The 20,795-nt window shown below is 36.2% G+C and overlaps 1 protein-coding gene across 8 annotated transcripts; it reads right to left on the bottom strand.

Moving 5' to 3' along the window:
• Positions 1-1,303: 1,303 nt before the first annotated feature.
• Positions 1,304-20,045, bottom strand: LOC110831951 (uncharacterized). Of its 8 annotated transcripts, none has more exons than XR_015537024.1 (12): positions 19,908-20,045; positions 16,546-16,672; positions 16,154-16,273; positions 15,979-16,064; positions 15,642-15,861; positions 14,970-15,053; positions 14,134-14,420; positions 12,636-12,740; positions 11,165-11,206; positions 4,260-4,356; positions 3,742-3,910; positions 1,304-3,013 (listed from the first exon to the last, which is right to left on the bottom strand). XR_015537024.1 is itself a non-coding variant. In XM_022068490.2 (11 exons), the coding sequence occupies exons 2-10, from the start codon at positions 16,662-16,664 to the stop codon at positions 9,723-9,725; spliced, it is 1,083 nt and encodes a 360-aa protein (XP_021924182.1). In that variant the 5' UTR covers positions 16,665-16,672; positions 19,908-20,045; the 3' UTR covers positions 6,048-7,045; positions 9,708-9,722. The 8 variants fall into 8 exon arrangements, 4 of the variants coding, with proteins under 4 accessions (XP_021924182.1, XP_021924180.1, XP_021924181.1 ...); XR_002543758.2 differs by having other exon boundaries at positions 1,304-2,867; XR_015537022.1 differs by having other exon boundaries at positions 1,304-3,910.
• Positions 20,046-20,795: the final 750 nt, after the last annotated feature.

Genomic DNA, 20,795 nt, shown 5'->3' with positions numbered 1-20,795 from the left:
ACTGGAGTAACATGCCTTGTAACTCAGAACTGTAAATAAAAATAAATGACAAAACAGTAGCAGTGCAACAAATTTAATGGAAGTGCACGAGGTCAACATACAACAGTGGATATTCTACATGCATCCTCTGCTATTCTACAACCCTCAATTATCACGCATTACATTTACACGTTATTAACAGAACTACGAAAGTGGTTACGTATTCTATTGTTGGAATGGCTAATAAACAGCCTTAGCAATTGCAAGCTTATTGCAGTGGAGAATCTTGGTCTAGAAATCAGGTCGTGCAAAAATGCATTATTAAATCCCCCAATCCCTTCACAATGCTAATCGTTAACGCAAGATCTCTGTTGCATTAAAACAGTCTGCATGCAACACGTGATTTTAGAATCGCAAGGCAGCGAATATGAAGGTCGTGTCTTCTGATGATGCACCGTACAGTCCAGTAGAAGTTTACTCGCCCTAATACGAAGGCAGAAAATACCTCTGACACGCAGGTTAACTTTGCTAGACTACAAGGTCCGACATATCAGAAGATGTCTTCATTACGCTGTAGATCAATCTAACATGAGCAAAAGCTTGGACAAAGTTCTCAATGGGGCACACCTAAGTTACAGACTTCCCGATTACCAACGAGTTTTATGCAAACAGTGTACCATATAGCATATGCTACGTAACGGTAACATAAATTTTATTCAGTCCCAAAAATGTACCTACTTAGATATGAATAACGTGTCGTATATTATAAAGTCTTATCACAAGACTTAGCCACTGCAAGTGAAAGTTTGGTACCTTATTTTGCCATGTGCAGGATTGCCAGAATTTTTTGAAAATCCAGTTAGCTTATGCCTTCATTAACTATAAACTGTATAAACACGTTTGAATTCATGTCACAGCACACTGGTACACAAACCTGGTACTAGGCAAAACTAAATACATCTACACACATATCCATCCACTTTATAAACCAACAGCAACTTGAACTTTTTACACTATTAATTTGCTGTATCCAAACGAAATCAGACTAGTATTTTAAATACCCCAACACATCTTATTAAGATTAAAATGCTGGTAAATAATGAATTTAAACATATCCAGTATCGGCATCAAAGAACCAGACCACTTACACATGACAAACACTAGAGAAAAAACAATGGAACAGAGAAGAAACAACAGCAGCATATTTCAATTTTATTTTATTTTACATCAGGAATTTCTTTACTCATCAAATTGATAATACACTCTCTAAAAATACACAATATATTAATACAAGCATGCTTAAAGGAAAGAGAAAACAACATAGTTCAATTTGAAGAACTTTATTTTATATTCAGATTTCCAACAATCAGTAACATTTATAAATACAATATCTTCTGAACATACACGTTGCTTCACCTTTCAAGCACCCAGTTCTTCTCATATGAAATGGCAGAAATAAAATCACCAGAGGACAACACTGCACAGAGTAGATATACTGCTATGACCTTTATTTTCTACTCATCTGAAACATATATAACTGTTCCTTGAAAAACATAAAACAAAATTTTTGAGGTTAAAAACAATAACAAAAGAGCATCAACTGTACTCACAGATTAACTCTTGATAAAAATGTTAGATATGGTCATACAATTGGCTCATCCACACTACTTACGTTGGATTCATCCTCTCAATTTAAAATTACCGTAATCACAGGGTTTCTTTTTAGACTGATTACACACATTGCTGTTCAGTGTTATTAAAAACTTCAGAAATTAGCACAGGATATATAAATATAAAACCAAATATTATAAAAACTACTCGATGAGGCAAATATTTAACGACATACAAGGAAAGAAATGCCGGGCTTCAGGATAGTGTAATTCTGCATTTGCATCTGTAATAAAGTAACTAGCAAAACAGATTACGTTGATAGAAAATAATCTGAAATGTGATAATGATGCACTGGCTGATAAAAACTAAAAAGAATAAATAGCTGCAATACCTTTTTCTATAACGTGAATTAGCAAAGATCCCACAGGGAATGAAACACACTTCAAATGTCCTCCTAGGGACTCATCTGAAAATTTGAAGCGATAACTGCCGAACAAATAGAAAAATATCTTACCTGTCTCTCTCCATTTATGAACAAAAATGGCGTACCAGCTATTTTTTAAAATTAAAAACCATAAAAAATTAAGGTATGTATCTTATGGTTAAATATGGTATAACCTTGAAATAAAAAAATATAAACTTGGAGACTTTTACTGCACACGCAATCTGGCAGCTGCTTCAAAATTACAAAGTAGGTCACATGATGTACAGTTGAAGAGTGAGAGGGTAATACACAGGAAAAGGAGGCATACCCTGAGACTAGACATACTGGGAGAATCAAGACAACAATGATTTTTCAACTGACTAGACTGCAATGTCAAACAAGGACCTACAAAAAGTAGTTACATTCTATTATGAACTACTACCCTTATATAAGGAGGTACTAAGAGGACCACATGACAGGTAAGAAATCATTCAAATAAGAAAAATACATGCAAAGTTCATAAAGCTTGGTATTACGCTCTATCACATACCTGTCGCTTAACAAAACAAATATCAGTGTAATTTCTGACACTGCATTCTTGCAAATAAACGGCCATGACAGAACTACAATATAATACAGAGAACTCTCATTACACATACTTTTGTCAGCCATGTTTTCACATATCCACGATTTTATTTCAGAGTTGTAGCGCTTGTGGGATCACTTCTACCATTCATTTCATCCAAGTCATCCAACAATGACTACCTGTTTCCGATATACATGGCAATTCAAAGACTGCAAGCTATGCACAGTGAGCCACATATATCGAAACTAAACTGTACTACTTGCTGACCTGGAAAAAATATTCATAAAATGACTGTTAAACCAGTTAATTTCAATTCCATTCTAGTATGTTAAGTGCATCTGGTGACATTTGAGTGCACTGCTTACCAAAATGCAAGACAGGGTTTTACCAACAGCGCAACCAACAGGAGGCACCTAAGAATTCAGAATTAAACATCACAAATAAATTTTCTCTACCAAACCATTAGAGGCATGCACCACTCACACACTAACCTAGGCAGTGTACTCCAGCGGCCCCCAACCATTTTGTGCCTACGGGCACATTTGAGAGTTTATGAGATCGTGGTGGGCACCAACCAGTTAACAAAGCCAAAATTTCTTTTCTCTGGACAAATGAGATATGGACACCAAATAATACACGAAACAACACAATGTTTAATGATACAAGAAACCACGCAATCAAAAATACGTACTTTTATAAGTACAATTATTATTACTCAAGTGGGAAGTTAGTGTGCTGTTTGGCGCTGCATTTTATCGGCCAGTTTTTCAAATGTGGGAGTGTAGGATGATGTTGCTGCTCGCAAATAATCGTCAAGATGGGCATCAGCAAGTCGAAATCTGTGCTTTGATTTTATAATGTTCATGGTTGAACGGCCTTCATTATTCAGTATAACCTCTTTCCGTAACAACGCGGGCACCTAGGAAAAAACCTTGGCAGGCAGACCTTGGTGTACTCACTTAATCACAGAAGTAAAAAATCCTTAGATAAACTCTGTTACTTTAAAAACCCAACAATTATCACAAACCTTTAGATTTGCAGTTCTCGCAAAAGACAGTCTTCAAAAGCAAAGTGGTGATTTCATGTAATATACCAGTGTTAGCAATGAAAACCTAAAATAATAAACAAAAAAACTACATACCACATAGAGTAACCTTTTCTTCCAGCATCTGAGATTTCAGCAACCACAAAGCAAATACTGCTATACCCGAAAGCCGATGGACGCGGCGTACTTTCAACTACCAAGCCAAACACAGAGCTGTGCAGAAGCTAAACATACGGCAATGTATGGCATCAAATCAACACAGCATCTATAAACAATATAATTTAATAATTTGCATGTAACAGCAATAATATGACACTTTAAAAAGAAAATGGCATGATCCCACAGAACATTTGTATCGGGCCTTTATGACGATAAAATATAAAATCTTTTCCCGACACACAAAAAATATTTCCTTATATCAAAGTGTCCTAATAGCATTTTAAATTTATTTTTGCTTGAATCCCTATTTAGACTTACTGAAAGAAAGCACGTATACCACCTCAAAATAAAGTGCTCGATCATTAAAGACCCAACAAATTTCTCAAACAACTGCACTTAAATTATTATGCAAATGCTGTGTCATAAATATGAAATTCAACACTTAACCAACTTACATCTCAATGCCACTGAATGCCTTTGCCATATGGCAAAGCAGCTCGCCATGCATGCTCTCACATAGGAACAAGACCGCCACTGGTATCATTCAGGTTCCTGGCCAGACAAAAATACAAGTTAGCAAATACGGACCAATCAGACTCATCAACATAAAATAACAATTCACAATTGTTAGATCACATGCAAATAAACATCAACAAGTCAAGTCTAAAAATCATACTTTTCACATTATCTCTAAACGCAATCATTAGTAAGCATACTAATGGCGAAATAACACCTTCAAATATTATTGCAATATATGACGATAAATTCAATTTAATAATTCCAACACATCTTCATATAATTACACTTTTGCTCCGAGAAGATGTTTCGGGATAAATAACTCCAATAAAATGTTTCAAAGATAAATTAGATCATGAAGCAAAATTGTCAAACTTACTAATATCTATGAATATGTCAACTCCAAGTGAAGTTAGCTTAATCTTTGAATATTATATGCATCACTTCAAACTAGTAATGTGTAACATTTTATTACATTTTTCAATACATATTTCTTGTAAATATAATTTAATAGTACCTATTCTGCCTTAAGTTATGTGTGCTCCATAGTAAAGCTGATACATAAGGAAAATTAGTTTCATTTTCCTCAGTTGGTTTAAAATTCAATGTCTCACTGAACTTGCAGTCATCAAGCAATTCCATAATTTGCTATTCAATTTCGTTTCATTTTACTGTGGATAATGCTCTAAAACCCAGAGTGCATCGCATAAATTAACAATCCTTAAATTCCTATCAACATTATAAGCAAATACTGAAGTTTTTAAACTTCTGGGTTAGGGATGAACACACACTATACCGACAGTATGTCTACAAATTAAACTTCTCAGAAAGCATTTTTATGAGTCTGCATTAAGATGCAGTAAAAGTTCAAACTGATGGAAAAGTACTTCGTACTGTCTGAAACATCCATGTGTGCTTGAATTCTTTTATGTGGCACTCATAACTTCCCACTCTGCCGTCACCCACAAATATCTATGACCTACATACATAGCAGTGCATTTAAAAACAACATTAACTCTTGCCACTCACCTGCCTGTGTTGCATGTTATTACATGTAACTATTGTTCCCCCTTGTGTACCAACTTTGTTTTCAAGCCTTCAATGTTGTGCCTCATTTAATACATTTTCTGTTCTTGTTCATTGCCTTGCTTAAAGAATCTAAGGCCAGCTATAAATAACACTTTATTAGTTAGGTAAAAAGTAACACAGAAGTTGAAATATAAAATTAGGAGCAGAAATTTTTTTCTTTCGTGTGCACCAGGAATAAACACTGAGCCTGTGTCTTCTTTATAACTGCCAACTTTCCTACAAAACGATTTGAATATACCAATAACCTTGCAGTTCCAATCTGAATTATGAGCCAAATTACAATTTCTCAGAACAGGTCTCATAACTTCACTGCTATAGAACTTCATATTCTCAAAAATATCACATTCTTTTAACTATGATTATTAAGTATACTTGCTGAATTTAAATCTTAAAAACATTCACAACACCATGTATATTCAACTATAAATCTGTGACTTGTACTGCAATGTGTCCATGGACAAATGCTTTACCGAGTATCACTTCACTGAAACAATTTTAAATTCTTTCCAGCAATAACATTTCTATGATTTTTCACATTGCGTGCACAGTTTCCTCAGCACATTCAAGGCTTTAGGGAAGCAGGTAGGAAATAAATTGTATTCTTCAATACAATTAAGCCACAGATAAAAACAAAATAGTAAAGATGTTTCCATATTATTATTTACATAAAAATGATCAGTACTCTGCAGTTTTATATTAAGAATTACACTTGTTTAAAATGTGAAATTGTATCAACATTTCAGTAATAAGGAAGAGATATTCTGGTAAGAACCTATCTGATACAAATTAAATGTTACAAAACTTTTAGATCCTATTCACACACATGTAAATTGTGTAAAGGAAAACTCAGTTTCTCAGAAGTTGGAATGTTAAAAAAAACTAATATTGTTGCATAAGTCAAAGGTGCTATATTTCACAAACATGGGGAAAAATAATACTCTTAGCAAACACCATATTGTATGTTTTAATCCTTCAACAGGATGTTCCTCCATCAAGACAATCATCTACACTTACAAGCATACTGTTTTTACTAAATTAGATATGAACATTAATTCACAAGGACAATGTATGCACACAGGACACACTAAGAGTGGCCGTAAGTTATAGAATGGGTCTCTACATAACCCTGGCTGCGAACATATCTTATAACCCATTCTCAATAAGCCAATGGACTGATAATGTTCAACCCCAAATAAAATATTCATTCTTCGCATTCTGCTCCATATCTTGAGTTTGCAGTTTCAGACACAATTCGTATCTTCCGTAAGAATAAGTTCAGTACCAATTAAGACAAAAACAAAAACCAAGGATGACCCTTTTTTATCTGAGTGAGATTTTTAAGTCCTTCATCCATTTCTTCAAAGTGCAATGGCAAGATATATTTCTTGTGCACATCAACTTCTATTACAAGCTTTTCTGTTTGGGTTGTTTGCTCCATATTGAACATCTAATACAACTGCATTGGTCGACCCAGTCATATTAATTTAAAATAAGTTTAAGCCTTTTTTTGTCATTTGGCTAGAACAGCATTCTCAATTCTTTGCACTAAGAGGCCTATTATGATTGGCCAAGTCTTAGTAGCGTCGTGACTGGCCACCATAATCGCGAGCCTGGCCGTAGCCAGCTGAACTGCCACCTGCAAGCAACGCAATATCAACACACACAAATTATACTAATTTTCCTTTAACATCATATCTCAGTGACAACAGCAGGTCCAGCAAGGGACTATTCTGTACACTGAAATGTGCAAGGCAAACAAATGAAGGCACTAATGCTTATATATCTTCAGTGTTAGAATGTTAATTTTATCATCTCATATGATTACAGCGTGGCCAATTTTAAACACATTCAGAAACCAAAATTAGAATATGGTTATCAATAACTCAAGACATGATTTAAGTTAGCCAGCTATCCAAATGGTACTCTTTGTTTATAAATACTGTCTTGAAACCAAACATCCTAAGACTCAGATATTAAGATGAATGGCTGCCTACAAAACGTGATACACAGCAATCCAGACACCCTTCATAACAAAGTTTAATTTACTACAAGATATATTCCAATAACCCTGAAATAAATTACTAATGCACCACAGAAATTCTTCCAAGTGTTTTCCATATAAATTACCTACATCTAAGTTTTAAAATTAGATCAAAACATAACAGTGAACCTCTTCTCCAACAACAATGTTTCCAGAATTAATGCCTAAAACTTTCATCCATCTATACACAAGTCTGATCAAAAAGTCCTATGACCAACTTTCTCACGGTGACTACTTGTCAGAACAGACGCATCCAACTTGCATCAAAACAGACTCATTCCGATGAATGAACAGATTCTATCAGTACGACCCCTCTAGAACTGTTCTTTAGGGACAGTATATGGTATGTGAATCATAACTTGTATGATCAATGGCAGTATAAGAAATCTTTACCCCAGTGTTTCAGAGTGAGAAAATGAAAGATTATTGTTTCTGCTATAACAAACAAGAGTACTGATCCCACAATCTGTTAATCGCCTTGCTTAGATGTTAAGGCACCTAGAAACGAAAAATTCAAATGTCTGAACAGCACTTCATCCCAACATGATAATTGTATCACGGGCTTTTGTTTTCCATCCCAGAACATTTTGATCAGTTTCCATACATAAAAACAAATTAAAATTTCTTATTTACGACAGATGGGAAGAGGACAGCAACAATTACATCTTAATACCAAAGGAATCCACATTCAGCATAGCATCTCCTTCAAATGTTACTCATTTAGTATTAATGTGCTACTCTACCACCTGTCCCTTTATATCAGTGGTATTCAACGTTTTTTTGTTCGCGTACCCCCAGATATAATTTCTCTTCAACTTTGTACCCCCAAAGTTGTTAGTGTATAATTCAAGTTATACATAGTATATAATCTACATCTAAAATAAATTAAACAAATTACATTACTGATTATTCAGTGTTTATCATAATTTTTTTTTTAATTTCACGTACCCCAGGTTGAATACCAGTGCTCTATATCAAGCAACTCTAGATATCAAACTAAAACCAACGGGTATGTAGCTCAATGCAAGAAAACAATCCTTCCAATGCTAAAATACTAGAATAATGACTCTCATAACAGTACAAGGACACCGAAACTTTACAGTCCAAGATGAAACGGCCATTGCACCAATGATCACTACACCAAATACGAAGACCAATACTACTGGTAAAACACCTCAAGTTCTTCCATAGAGATAACAGCACATGACCCATACACTTTCAGGGATAGTTCATGGGTTTATATGACACTGGTCTGAGACTTCATTAAAGGGGCAGTAGGAAAGTTACACTTAACCTTCATTCTCAAGCAAAGCTACAAACAAGCTTGAAGCCATACCAAAACTATGGGACACGACACCTGACAGCGAAGTCCGTACATCTACTGGACCTCATACATTTAGCGGGGATGGAGATGAACCCTACTTACTACACCACTTTTAGTGCACACAGATGTGGCTGTTTGCAATGACAGTATAACGTCTTAGTGGCGTGATAATAAAAATATATCAAATTATGCTTGGAATATTGAAAATGGTGAAATAAAAATAAACAGCTTCCTTTATCAATATTTTTTGCCCACTACAGATCTTTACAATCTTGGAAAAGTCTTATATTTTTTTTTTTCAGAAATGAAATGGGATTAAAAATCATCATGCTCTGCTGATAGCGCTGATGCAGTTTTCTAAAACCCACTTTTCCCTTAGAATTTAACTAGCTGATGTAGCTCTTTCCCAAAACATAGCGAGCCGCCTCTGACAAGGGATTATTACAAGTTTCTTGTACCGTTTGAAACGCCAACAATGTTAACAGCTTGAATTCATGTCCGTAAGTCAGGAAGAGATCGAGTGAACGCACATGTTATTAATATAAATAAACAGGGGTTTCAACTTGTAAGTGCTGAAGCGACAATGGGCACCGTCTTAAAGTGGGTACAAAGATGTTTCACCATACAGATTCCAATTCCAGTGACCAAATTAATCATAAGCCTAACAAATAACTTAAATAAGGTATATAGCACGTCACTCAAAGTTTCCTTTATAAATTATCAGTAATTTTAACCGATGCAACTACATACTTCATGATATTAGCAACTTAAGATTTATTTGCATTACAGTTATGACCGATTTTGCTACAATGTAGGCCCCCCACATTAAAACTAAATTCTAAAACTGTAATACCTTAAATACATTTTAGTGTTTGTTCAATATTGCAAAAATATGAACTTCTCATAAATTGAAAGTATTTGTTAAAATTTTACCTTACTCCTGTTGATTCAGTAAGTTAACCAAATACCTGGAAACAAAATTAAGTGGTGAAAAGGTTCACAGTTTAATGCTTAAAAATCTAATGCAGTCCAACTGTAATTTAAAATATGTTATTCCTACAAGACCGAAGAGATAAAAATGAAATGTATATATTATGTTCACTGTATTATATCCACTTATGATATATATTGTTCAATAAAGCACACTTTTCCAAACAAGTACTGTCACTTCCTTGGTATCTTTTCACTTAAGCTTATCCACCAATTATAAATTACGTACTTTTCTTTATCCCATCATATACACTTAATATTTGAGCACACATGTATATAAATCCTTAATCTTGTGTTTGCAATATTATCCTCTTAGGAAAATTATCAACTGAAACTGTGTTCAAACATTACAAACAAAAATTCAGCACGGAAATAATCCAGCTGCAACATTAATGTACCCTGCGCACTCACAGATGGCATCATTAGCCACATCCAGAATAATCAAGTCATTCAAATTGTATTTTCAGTTACCAACAAAACTGATCCTTAAGGCTGTCACGGTTACACCGCAAAACATCCCATTCGAGCATGCCTGCACACATTTCTAATTTCCTGGTATTCATCAAAGGGGAAAACCTTTAGTCTCAGTAACAAATATTTCTACTACTGATTTTAAACTCATAGATTCAATCAGTATTATTCAATACTGTTAGTGCCAGTAATAACATGACATCTTTTTTATAAAGTTCTTACACTCCTGTCATTATCATCATCATCATAAGAAAACCTCCATGGAAAACTTTCTCTTATCACTCTTCAGTAAAGATTTAATCATTATTTAATACTGCAAATGTCTTCTTTCGCAATGATCTTTGTATTCAATCACCAGTATTCAATACTGCAATTACTAAAATCATAATGAAACATATGTACAGACTCAATCACCATTCTATATTGTAACTAGTAGAATGTTAAAAGAGCTTTGTTTATCAATGTGCCACAAGAATGCTGTTATCCAATATTTCAACCACTAAAATGTTAATTGGACAGCTTTACACATCAATGATTTGGAAATATCCAATCATCATCATTCTAGTGACTGATAAAATGTTACTAGAACCAACCGCTTTACTCAGTTATATTTTGTGAAAATCATTATTCCATACCTGAACTATTAAAATGTTAGTAGGAAACACTCCTTGGTAATACTCTGCTAATGCAATGGAGGGTCGCACTTCTTTCATATTAATTTAAATAATTCCTCAACATACATTTTCAACCACCATACGCGTATAAAAACAAAATGGGAAGTCAGCAAACCAGTTCTATATTTTGTGGTAATGTTCCTTTATCATAAAGTGAGAACAACTGATTAGCGTTAATGATTATCCTCTATGGAATATGACGACGTAAACTCAATTTTACCTTCACTAAGAAATATATTTGAACATTATACTCACCATATTCTGCCTTCCCATAACCTCCACCATAACCCGGTGTTTCTGCAAATGGAAATAAAAATAACTGAAGACCTACATAACCACACACTCATTAATCATAATATTTTTGAATAAAATCACATGCGAGCACAAACTGTGACTGCCAAAAATATATTTCTGCTTTGTTTTAGCATATTTAGTGAAACCCTAGACCCACATATTCTTGTTTTTTTTTTGTATCCAGTACACACCATTCAGCATGGTGTGCATTGGTGGTTAGCAGGATTCACGACCCATCAGTACATGGGTTTTACAGGGACTGCGATATTTAACGCTCCTGCTATGACCCCCTTTGCAAAATGATGATGAAAGTCGAGTAATTGTTGGGATGTCACAGAGAAACCCCGGAAGAAAACTCTGTGATGCCTGGACCACAGCCTTGCCCAACACAAGTTGTAAATCAAACCCTGGACCCCAGTATTACAAGCCTAGCGTTCTAACCGCTAGACCACCGTGGCAGCCACATATTCATTGAATCAATAAGAGTAAAAGTCAAATCTGGCATCCAGAGTTCAGTAAATGCCCACATGGGGCAATCTGATACATACACATACACACAAGAGCTTCACCAAAAATAAAAATATGAGTTGCAATAATTTATGTGTAAAATACTGACATCACAATAGCCAAAGCTACAAGATAATCAATGAAAATGTCACTCATCACACACACCCTCAGATTTAAAATGGGAATACTACACTGGAAAGTGCAACATGAAGCTTCCTCACATATCTGAGACACAATAGTTTTCATGGCAGCGAGGACAATGATTTGAGTTTTGGCACTGTGTACACTTGTCGATATACACCGTGATTTATACAAAAATACTGTCTTCATCTTCAGGGCGGAAGTGATGATGCCGGGAAGTAGAATGATTTATACAGGTTCAGAGAAGGAAAGAGGTTCCAAACAATAGGTGCTAGAGAGCTGAGCTGAGCAGAGCAGGTATAGAATAATCTGGCCCTTTTTACAGCCTATCAGATGGGTTTCTCAATGTTACACTTCTATAAATGGTTAGCTGCATAACACCTTTCATTTACGAACTTAATGAATAACAAAACTACACTCTTTCAATACTTTTACAGGGACCACAATTATAATACACATTCCTAGATTCAAATCAGTAGAACGTTCACACGTGCAGGCTAAACGCAAACATCATACGCAACAGAAAAGTCATTCTAGAAAAGTCTGAAGAATGTAAGAGATAAAACAACATAACGTTAAAATGACACACTGCAGTCTGGTATTCATTCTGACATTGTATTGAACTCTAATACCTGGTTATCATATTGATACTTTTTGAAACAGCTTTCTTCAAGTCCTTCATTATGGACCTACAACAATTATGCTAAACACATTACAAATTATCACTAATTGCAAAGGTCAATTTCATTCAACATAAAAAAATTCCCATGTGCAGTATTCATACCATAAGTATTTGTTGATGTTGAGTAGCCCCTGTCATCATAGCCAGAGGCTGTGTTGTATCCTGTCCCACTGGTGTAACCTCCTCCATAGGTCTCTGGAGCCGCAGCTGCAATTCAAAAAATAATCAATCAATGCTTATCCCACTTACAGATGAAAATATGCAGCAGTGGGACTTTGGAGGACAAGCACCCTATCTCAAAACAAACAGTTCAATCTAGTCTTTGACACTACCCAAACTACACTACTGGGTCTTTTGAAATGCTACAATTTTATTTTCATACACAGTAGGAAGCCTCAATCCACCACAGTGGTGCCCGAATTTATAACTTGTGTTGGGCAAGGCCATGGTCTAGGCAACACGGAGTTTTCCTCCGGGGCTTCCCCGGTTTGTCCGTGGCATCCCAACAATCACACAGAAGAAGGCAATGGCAAACCACTTCTGGATCACCTGCCTAAAAAACATATATGAACAGGTCCCAGTCTTTGAAACGGATGGAAGGATCCTGTTCATAATATGTCGCCAACCTCCTGTAAAGGAGATGGCGTAATAAAGAAGAAGGAAGCCTCTGTGTAACAACTTCACTGTGGTGCTGCAGCTGTGCTGGATCAGTTTATCTGGGTTTTAACAAAGATTGTATGTACTAGTTATCATGTCAATTGACATATGACATCAAACATGCACCTCTCACATAAGCAAAGCCTTGATAACCTGCTAAAAAGGAGAGAACAACTAGTCATCAGTGAAGATTTCTGTCTTCTGGGTTGTTGCATTGTGTAGTCTGGTCAATGTTAACCAACGTTTCAGAGGTCATACTGCCTCCGTCATCACGGCGATGAATCACAGTATGACCTCAGAAACGTTGGCAAACATTGACCTGACCACACAGTGCAACAACCCAGAAGACGGAAATCTTCATACTCACCACTGTGAAAACCTCAAATCTTACATAGTCATCAGTGAACCATTTACAATCTAAAACCAAACCAACTAAAAGAGTAGCATCATTCTCCATCACCAAAATGTGAAAACTTTTAGGTGCCATAAAATGCTTGGAAGATAATTGTCAGTTTTTTTGGGGCAAAGCAGCAATGACATGATGATAGATTTCCTCTAAAACTGGCAGAATAATAACATTTAGGAACACAACAATGACATACTCCAGACTTCCCAACACGCATATAAAAATTACATCCTTTTGGATATAATATAAATGGGTCCTGACCTCTGGGACATAGTGAACGATTACTTATATGGTCACAATATTTCCGTAACAAAAATTACACCAGACCTTAAAATTGTGTTAAATATACAGTACACAATGACATTTCCGTAGCCAAACCATTTTACAAGAAAACAACATAGTATAATACAATTACTGATGATGATGATGAAGAACCACAGACTCAAATCTCAATCCACCTATAAACAATTTTCACACCACGAAAAAATGCCAACAGCGATGGTAAACAGTCAACACATGAAGTTGACAAAACTTCACCTGGTTTACTGTAGGACTGGTAGGTGTCTGGTTGCGAGTATCCGCCTCCGGCCGTGCTCGGTGGCGGGCCATATCCTGCCCCGGCATCAGGAACAGGCTGACTGTACCCACCCGCTGCATAATCTCCAGCTTCATAGCCTGCAGCACCACTTGTGTAGCCACCGCTTCCTCCATAAGCCTGACTTCCACTTCCATATGTTTGGTTTGCTCCATATGGCGCAGCCTCAGCTGACCCATCATAATGGCGCCCTGCTCCATCAGCTTGGTACGTATGGCCAGCTTCTCCTCTGTAAACATTTTTATTAAACACTGGCATCCTCCCATCCAATAAACCCAAAACAAATAAAACATGAATGCACAAGTATTTGTAAATTGTACTATGCTCACATCTTTTTAAAACTGAAAATTTGGCTGTCAAGGAAAAGATCAGTCAGCAACAGTGCCCAGATAAATGCATCAGATATATAGAAAAATTATACGTACATTATTTTCACAAACATTTTGGTCTGTACAACCTAATATCAAGTTTTTTTAAACGGAAAACAGATGGAAACCATAGCATACTGGGTATGTAATTGTAGCCACTAAAATGTAATAATGCTAGTAAAAAAACAATAACTAAGAACTCAGGAACACAATAATAATTTAAAAATTTGTCACATCACTGATCACTTGAGAAACTGTATGCCACATCACACACTTGTACAAAATGGGCACCATAGAGATATAGTGAAACTTGGACACTTACCTACATACAGTTTCCTTAAATCAATATCTGTAGAACGTTTTGTTTTAGTTAAATAAATCCATGTACCAACGAAATACTAGTAACTCACCCATAGGCTGAGGTGATGGGTGGTGGAGGATAGCTAGTAACCTGTGCTACTCCACGTGCCTCAAACGCGCCACCAGAATATTGGCTTGAAGGTGCAAGAAAAACAAAAAATCAAACATACGCTTATTGGTGAGGCACGGGAGACAGGTTGGAAACTCAGGAGTGTTCACAATATTTAGCCCAATAAAAACAACTTGAAACAAAATAAAACAAACAGAAGGAAATTAATACCCTTGTATACTACATGGTTACACATCTAATTTCAGATCCTGAACAAAACAGGAATCATCATGCCTTATTCTGCACCAGGAGCAGCTTTTAGACATCAAGAATTCTTGGAAATATGTATAATACCAACTTAATCAACAAAGTGCAACAGATCAAACAGATGGATCAGACTTGAATACTATGGGTAAGAACAAACCTGAATACAAAATTAACCACAGAAAACAGTGATAAACACAAGTGAACATTAAAATGATTATTTCAATATTGAACAGAGAAGGTTCTATTGAAATTGCTGCAAATTTTAAATGGGTGTACTTTCTTCACATTTCCAAGAATTTCAACAGCATTAGTGTTACATACATTGTTACTCATGTGGGATAGAAAAGGACTATAAATACTTAAAACAGCCTACCAATAGACATATTACTCGTAATTAAAGACTGACCTCGAAGGATGAGGATGAGCAGAATAACCATTAGCACCTTGTGCTCCTTCAAATCGACCTCTCTTGGCCATTGGTCCACCCTGTGGTGGTACCATACCACCACGCTTTGCTGGAGGTGGTCCGTATCGGTCACCACCCATGGGAGCTCCGCCACCACGACCTCCTCTGTCAAAACCACGACCTCCACGTCCTCCTCGGTCAATCCCACGACCTCCACGACCTATAATTTTTTTGTAATAGAGCAATATTAAAACCTGAACATAATATATATTAACAGTAAAAAATAAAACTACAAGTCGTCTCTGTAAATCATGCTACAGAAACAATTTAAATTTACCTCTACCTCCAAAACCACCACCACCACCACGTCCATCTCCCCTTGAACCAAAGTCTCCACGGCCTCTCATACCCATGCCTCGTCCTCTGAAAAGTAAATATCCTCCATTTAATATGAATACCCGCAAGATAAAAAGTAAAATTAAAATCAGAATGATGTAACATTGTATAGTCACCTTCCACCAAGGCCACCAAAACCTCGGTCTCCTCCACGGCCCATACCACCACCCCTTGGGGGGCCACCTCTACCTCCTCGACCTTGAGGTCCACCTCTCATCATGCCACCACGACCACCCCTAGAAAAAGGTTTAAAGAAGCATCAAACTATAGTTATAAAGCACCACATTCAAACAACTAAGACTTGCTGAATCAAGCATTCCACAGAAGTGTAGTAACAAAAGGCTGTGCTGGAGAATAATATTCAGACTCTTTCTGAGAGACAAGTTCCATTTCATTATATCCTAATCTTCCTTAGCATGGCATCAGTATCCATGTTCTATGGAATATGGCTTGTAGCTCACTGTATTTAATAAACAATGGGAATAAAACCAATCTTAAAACAGCATACCTTCCTCGCATACCATCTCCAAAACTTCCACGACCTCTTGGAGGGCCACCCCTTCCTGGACCACCCCTACCACCTCGTGCTCCACCACGAAAACCGCCACGGTTAGATAATTCTTCCATTAAGTAGCCTGGCACAAAAGCACATTTGATTAATGTGTTCATGTAGTTTAATTTTAGATTGATTCTTCAGATATGCAACACTTTCAGTTCCTTAATGACATGGAAAGATAATCATGAAACTTGAGTACAGAATATTTTGGAACTAGACACTTGTCAACTTGAAGGTACTATACTGGCATTCAAGCGGGAGAGGCCAAAGAAAATTTTGAAAAATATCAGGATAGCAGACAAACAAGTAGAGATGCGGACCAAGACATGACACCACCACACAAGGTTAGATGGTGAAATAAAAACAACTGTGGAAAGGTGTCCTCTTTGGAGTACACAAACTGCAGAAGTGTTCTTTATGACACATTATATGTATCCAGACATTACTTCATCACGGTACATTGACATCACAAATGTGCAGAAAATTATGTATAATGGCATCATCATTCAGCCACATGACTTCAAGCATCTACCATGTATGAACAGGATGTACCATTTACAATGAAAACCCAACAACAACCATGTATAATGTGAAGCTGTCATTAATAAAATCTTCTCAGGCCATAAGCCACGTCAGATGATTAAAACCTGCCAATCTTTTGGTGACCATCTCTGAGGAACTAGGATAGAGGCGGCCCTCAAAACATCGGCAAGTTTTAATAATCTGACATGGCTGAGAATCCAAGAAGATTTCATTAATGACAATCAGGTACTTAGGTATAGAACTGAAATCAGATAGAGGCCCACATCTGAGCAACTACTCCAACTTCCCCTGCAACACAGAAGTCAAGATCACTCTTGATGCTAGGCCATTTGCACAAAAATTGCATAGACACAAACATGGTGTGATCAGGAGCAGAACACGTTCATTTTCACATATTACATCGCATCAAAATATGCAGCAATCCATGAAGCATTCGATAACACATACTGAGTAAGACAACTATATACCAAATGGTAACACAATTTTTAGATGCATGCAGAATGAAGATAAGCGCTCACCAAGGAACAAACAGCTGAAATTACACCATACCAACTTAAACCACTGTATCAGCTGAAAGAGTTTATGGCTTCAAGAATCAACTGTTTGCATTACTTAGGACATTTTGTGTGTGAAGAGTTTCATGCATAGCAATGAAGGCTGCATTTCAAATGGAAGAGCATGTATTATCAAAAATGATTCTGGAGTAGCCTCAAATGACATGGCAATAGCAAATTAAGCAAAATTCTGTACAACCACTCTTGAGTATTACATACAGATAGACATCACCAGAAATGACCTTCAAGGACACTGACTGAAACAGACATATACACAGTTCTTAAACTGCTGTAACAGTAGCCTTAGCCACTACAGTACTGTACTGGTTTCCCTTCCTGTTTAACAGGTTCTCCTCTGTTCAGTCTATTGCTTGCATCCCTGTCTAACCTTGTCAGCAAGATGTACCACCTTTATCACTGTGACAAACATTAGATTAAGTTAGGTCAGAATATTATAGTTTAGTTTCAGGTTTATATCGTGCAAGCAGAGACACTGGCAGGGCTCGGTATACACTGCAGAAATATTAAAGTTCCTTGCACATACCTAATCTGGAAGTTTACCAAATGTCACCAACTACTCTACCAAATAAATATGCACAATACCCAATTTTTGAAGTAAAGGCAACTGCCATAAAACACTGTAAGATTACAACCTTTTTACCAAAGAATGGGTATACCCATGCATCATCTTTCACCCAAAACCAAACAAAAACAGACTTCTAAGCACACCTATGTGACTAAAAAAAACCCACAATCATAATTGATTTTAATGTTATACCAGACTCTTCTATTCATTACATATACATTACTCTAATTCTCCATTAGTACCACTAGCAAAACTTACACATTTCCAAGACAACAATCAGTATAGCTTCAATACAATGGCCTTCACAATACAACATGCTTTCTACAGAGTTACTGGACTATTTCCCAAATCTATAGATTGTATCAACATCTAGTAACCTCAAATAAGTCTTTATGGGCAATCAGTCACATCAGGTGGACGTAAAACCAATCCCAAATAAAGAGGACCGAGATAACTCTCAAAATTCTGGTTTTTATGGCCAAAAGACAGGATGCTTGCCTGTGAAACCTTCACTGAATTTAGTCGCCATGAATGCTATATATCATACATCCGGCAACCTGTTCAATGGTAAATTATTAGCATTCCAACATCAATTAAAACAAGCGTCACATTATTATAAGACATCCTTAAAAAAGGAATTATCCTTGACAAATAATGCAAAACAAGTAGAACCATTAGAACAGAATTTATTTACATTCCATGGATCCTTCATAGGCCTAAGCCAGCAATGTAGAAAATGTCATAAAACAAATACACTTGTAGAATTTGAGGTTTTCATAGCAGAGTCTGAAGATGGCTGTCTTCTCAGTTGTTAAGCTGTGTAGTCTGGTAGAAGTTACTGACGTTTCAAAGGTCCTTGCTGCCTCCATCATCAAGGCGATGAGCAAGCCGTGCAAGTGGCAATGGTTAGAGTTATAGGAAACTGACAGCCAAGGAAGAACCTAACCCTAACCAGTGGGGACTCCATCTCTCTCATGCTGCGGCATGCCCTAGCATGATTCTGACATCAGTCTCCTCCTTTAATGACTGTCACTAAAAATACTTTTTTGAAGTCTATTGAGTTTCCCCAGAAAATAATTCCACGACATGATGGAATTAAACAAAGTAGAATAAATTCAAAGTTCCTACTTTCATAAGTGATACTGAGCTTGGTTTAAAGACAATTTAATTTGTAATTGTAATTATCCAATTTAACTTACTGTCAATTAGTAAACCAGGAAATTTAGTTGTTCCTACTTCTCCATTTTAGCCTCATACCCTACATCCAGATTGACACAATGTTGTTCGTACAAAATTTTATAATATCTTTGTCAAAATAAAAAGAGTTTGTTGGTTCTAAATCAGTTTTCAAAGACATCATACAAGCAGTTTTGAACAGTCAAATTCTGGGTGTGAAATAGAAATAATAATAATAATTAGTATTAAGACCGCTATTTAGAACAATGAACCCACGCTAAACATCTCATCGGTCAAATGGCAACGTTTTGCCGGGAACAGCCAGACAAAGAACCCATTCAATATAGACTACAATCACCCTTTCTAATAATATCCAACCATTAAGCACATTAGTATGAACTCAAATACACTGCAATTACAAAACTTAATAAAGAGTTATTAAAGTAAATGCTTACCTAACGAACACCACCACACACAACAACAAATACCTATATCAAAATGGACTCTGTCAAGGATAATTCGTGCACCAAAGGTTAAATGAAATATTTCTCTACGGGTAACGCATTGATATTGTTTGTTAATCGCTGGTTGGTATACCTGCGTATCTTCTGCCAACCGTATTCCATGGGGCGCCAAGATACAAGTAAGAAGAGCGTAACTTAATCACTTTTAATTACATTTTTTCTGAAAATACGTTCGAAATGTAGAACACCAATAACACAGTAAATTCCTTTCTGTTTGCAGTTAATAATTCTAAGTAGTAATAGTAGAAGTAGTACCAACAGCCGTAGTTGCAGTAGTAATAATAATTGTAAGAGTTGATAGACATGAGTCTGATATATGAGAATCTGAAATCTGCTGCACTTGCTATCACGTAGAGTATAGGTATTCTTTTCTGGCCAAATTTTTTTTAAATGTTCACGCCATTCAGTGAAATTTTCAGAGATGTAGGACCTAAGTATTGGTACACTACCTTGCCATTTTATTTTATTCTGATCTATTGAGTTCTGGTAAGAATTTTGCCATCTAATGTTCCTTCCGAGAATCCTGTAGCACAGAAAACCAGTGTAAGTAAATGACACTCTCCTGCCATTTAATATTTCTAGAAGTAGGAATTCTTATTGTGCTGTGGTGTTCTTGGGATCTAAAAGTTCAAACTGCGCTATTAAAATCGTTTTAAATTAGTGACAGCATGTCATCTAGTATCGTTGGTAAGAACCAGAAGTTACTGTTGTTCTAATTGAGATGTCATGGGAACTAAAAGTTGCAGCTGTGCTAAAAAAATTTGATTAGTCGAATCTGCACGTGATCTTGTACCGTAATAGGAACTTGAAATTCCTGCT

This window comes from Zootermopsis nevadensis, unplaced genomic scaffold (assembly GCF_977971745.1).
Source record: "Zootermopsis nevadensis isolate Lab colony 2312 unplaced genomic scaffold, Znev_1.0 Znev_ptg000024l, whole genome shotgun sequence".
In the NCBI taxonomy this organism is placed as follows: Eukaryota; Metazoa; Arthropoda; class Insecta; order Blattodea; family Termopsidae; genus Zootermopsis; species Zootermopsis nevadensis.
Note: the sequence above shows the minus strand (reverse complement) of the source record. Positions and strands in the feature narration are given on the sequence as shown.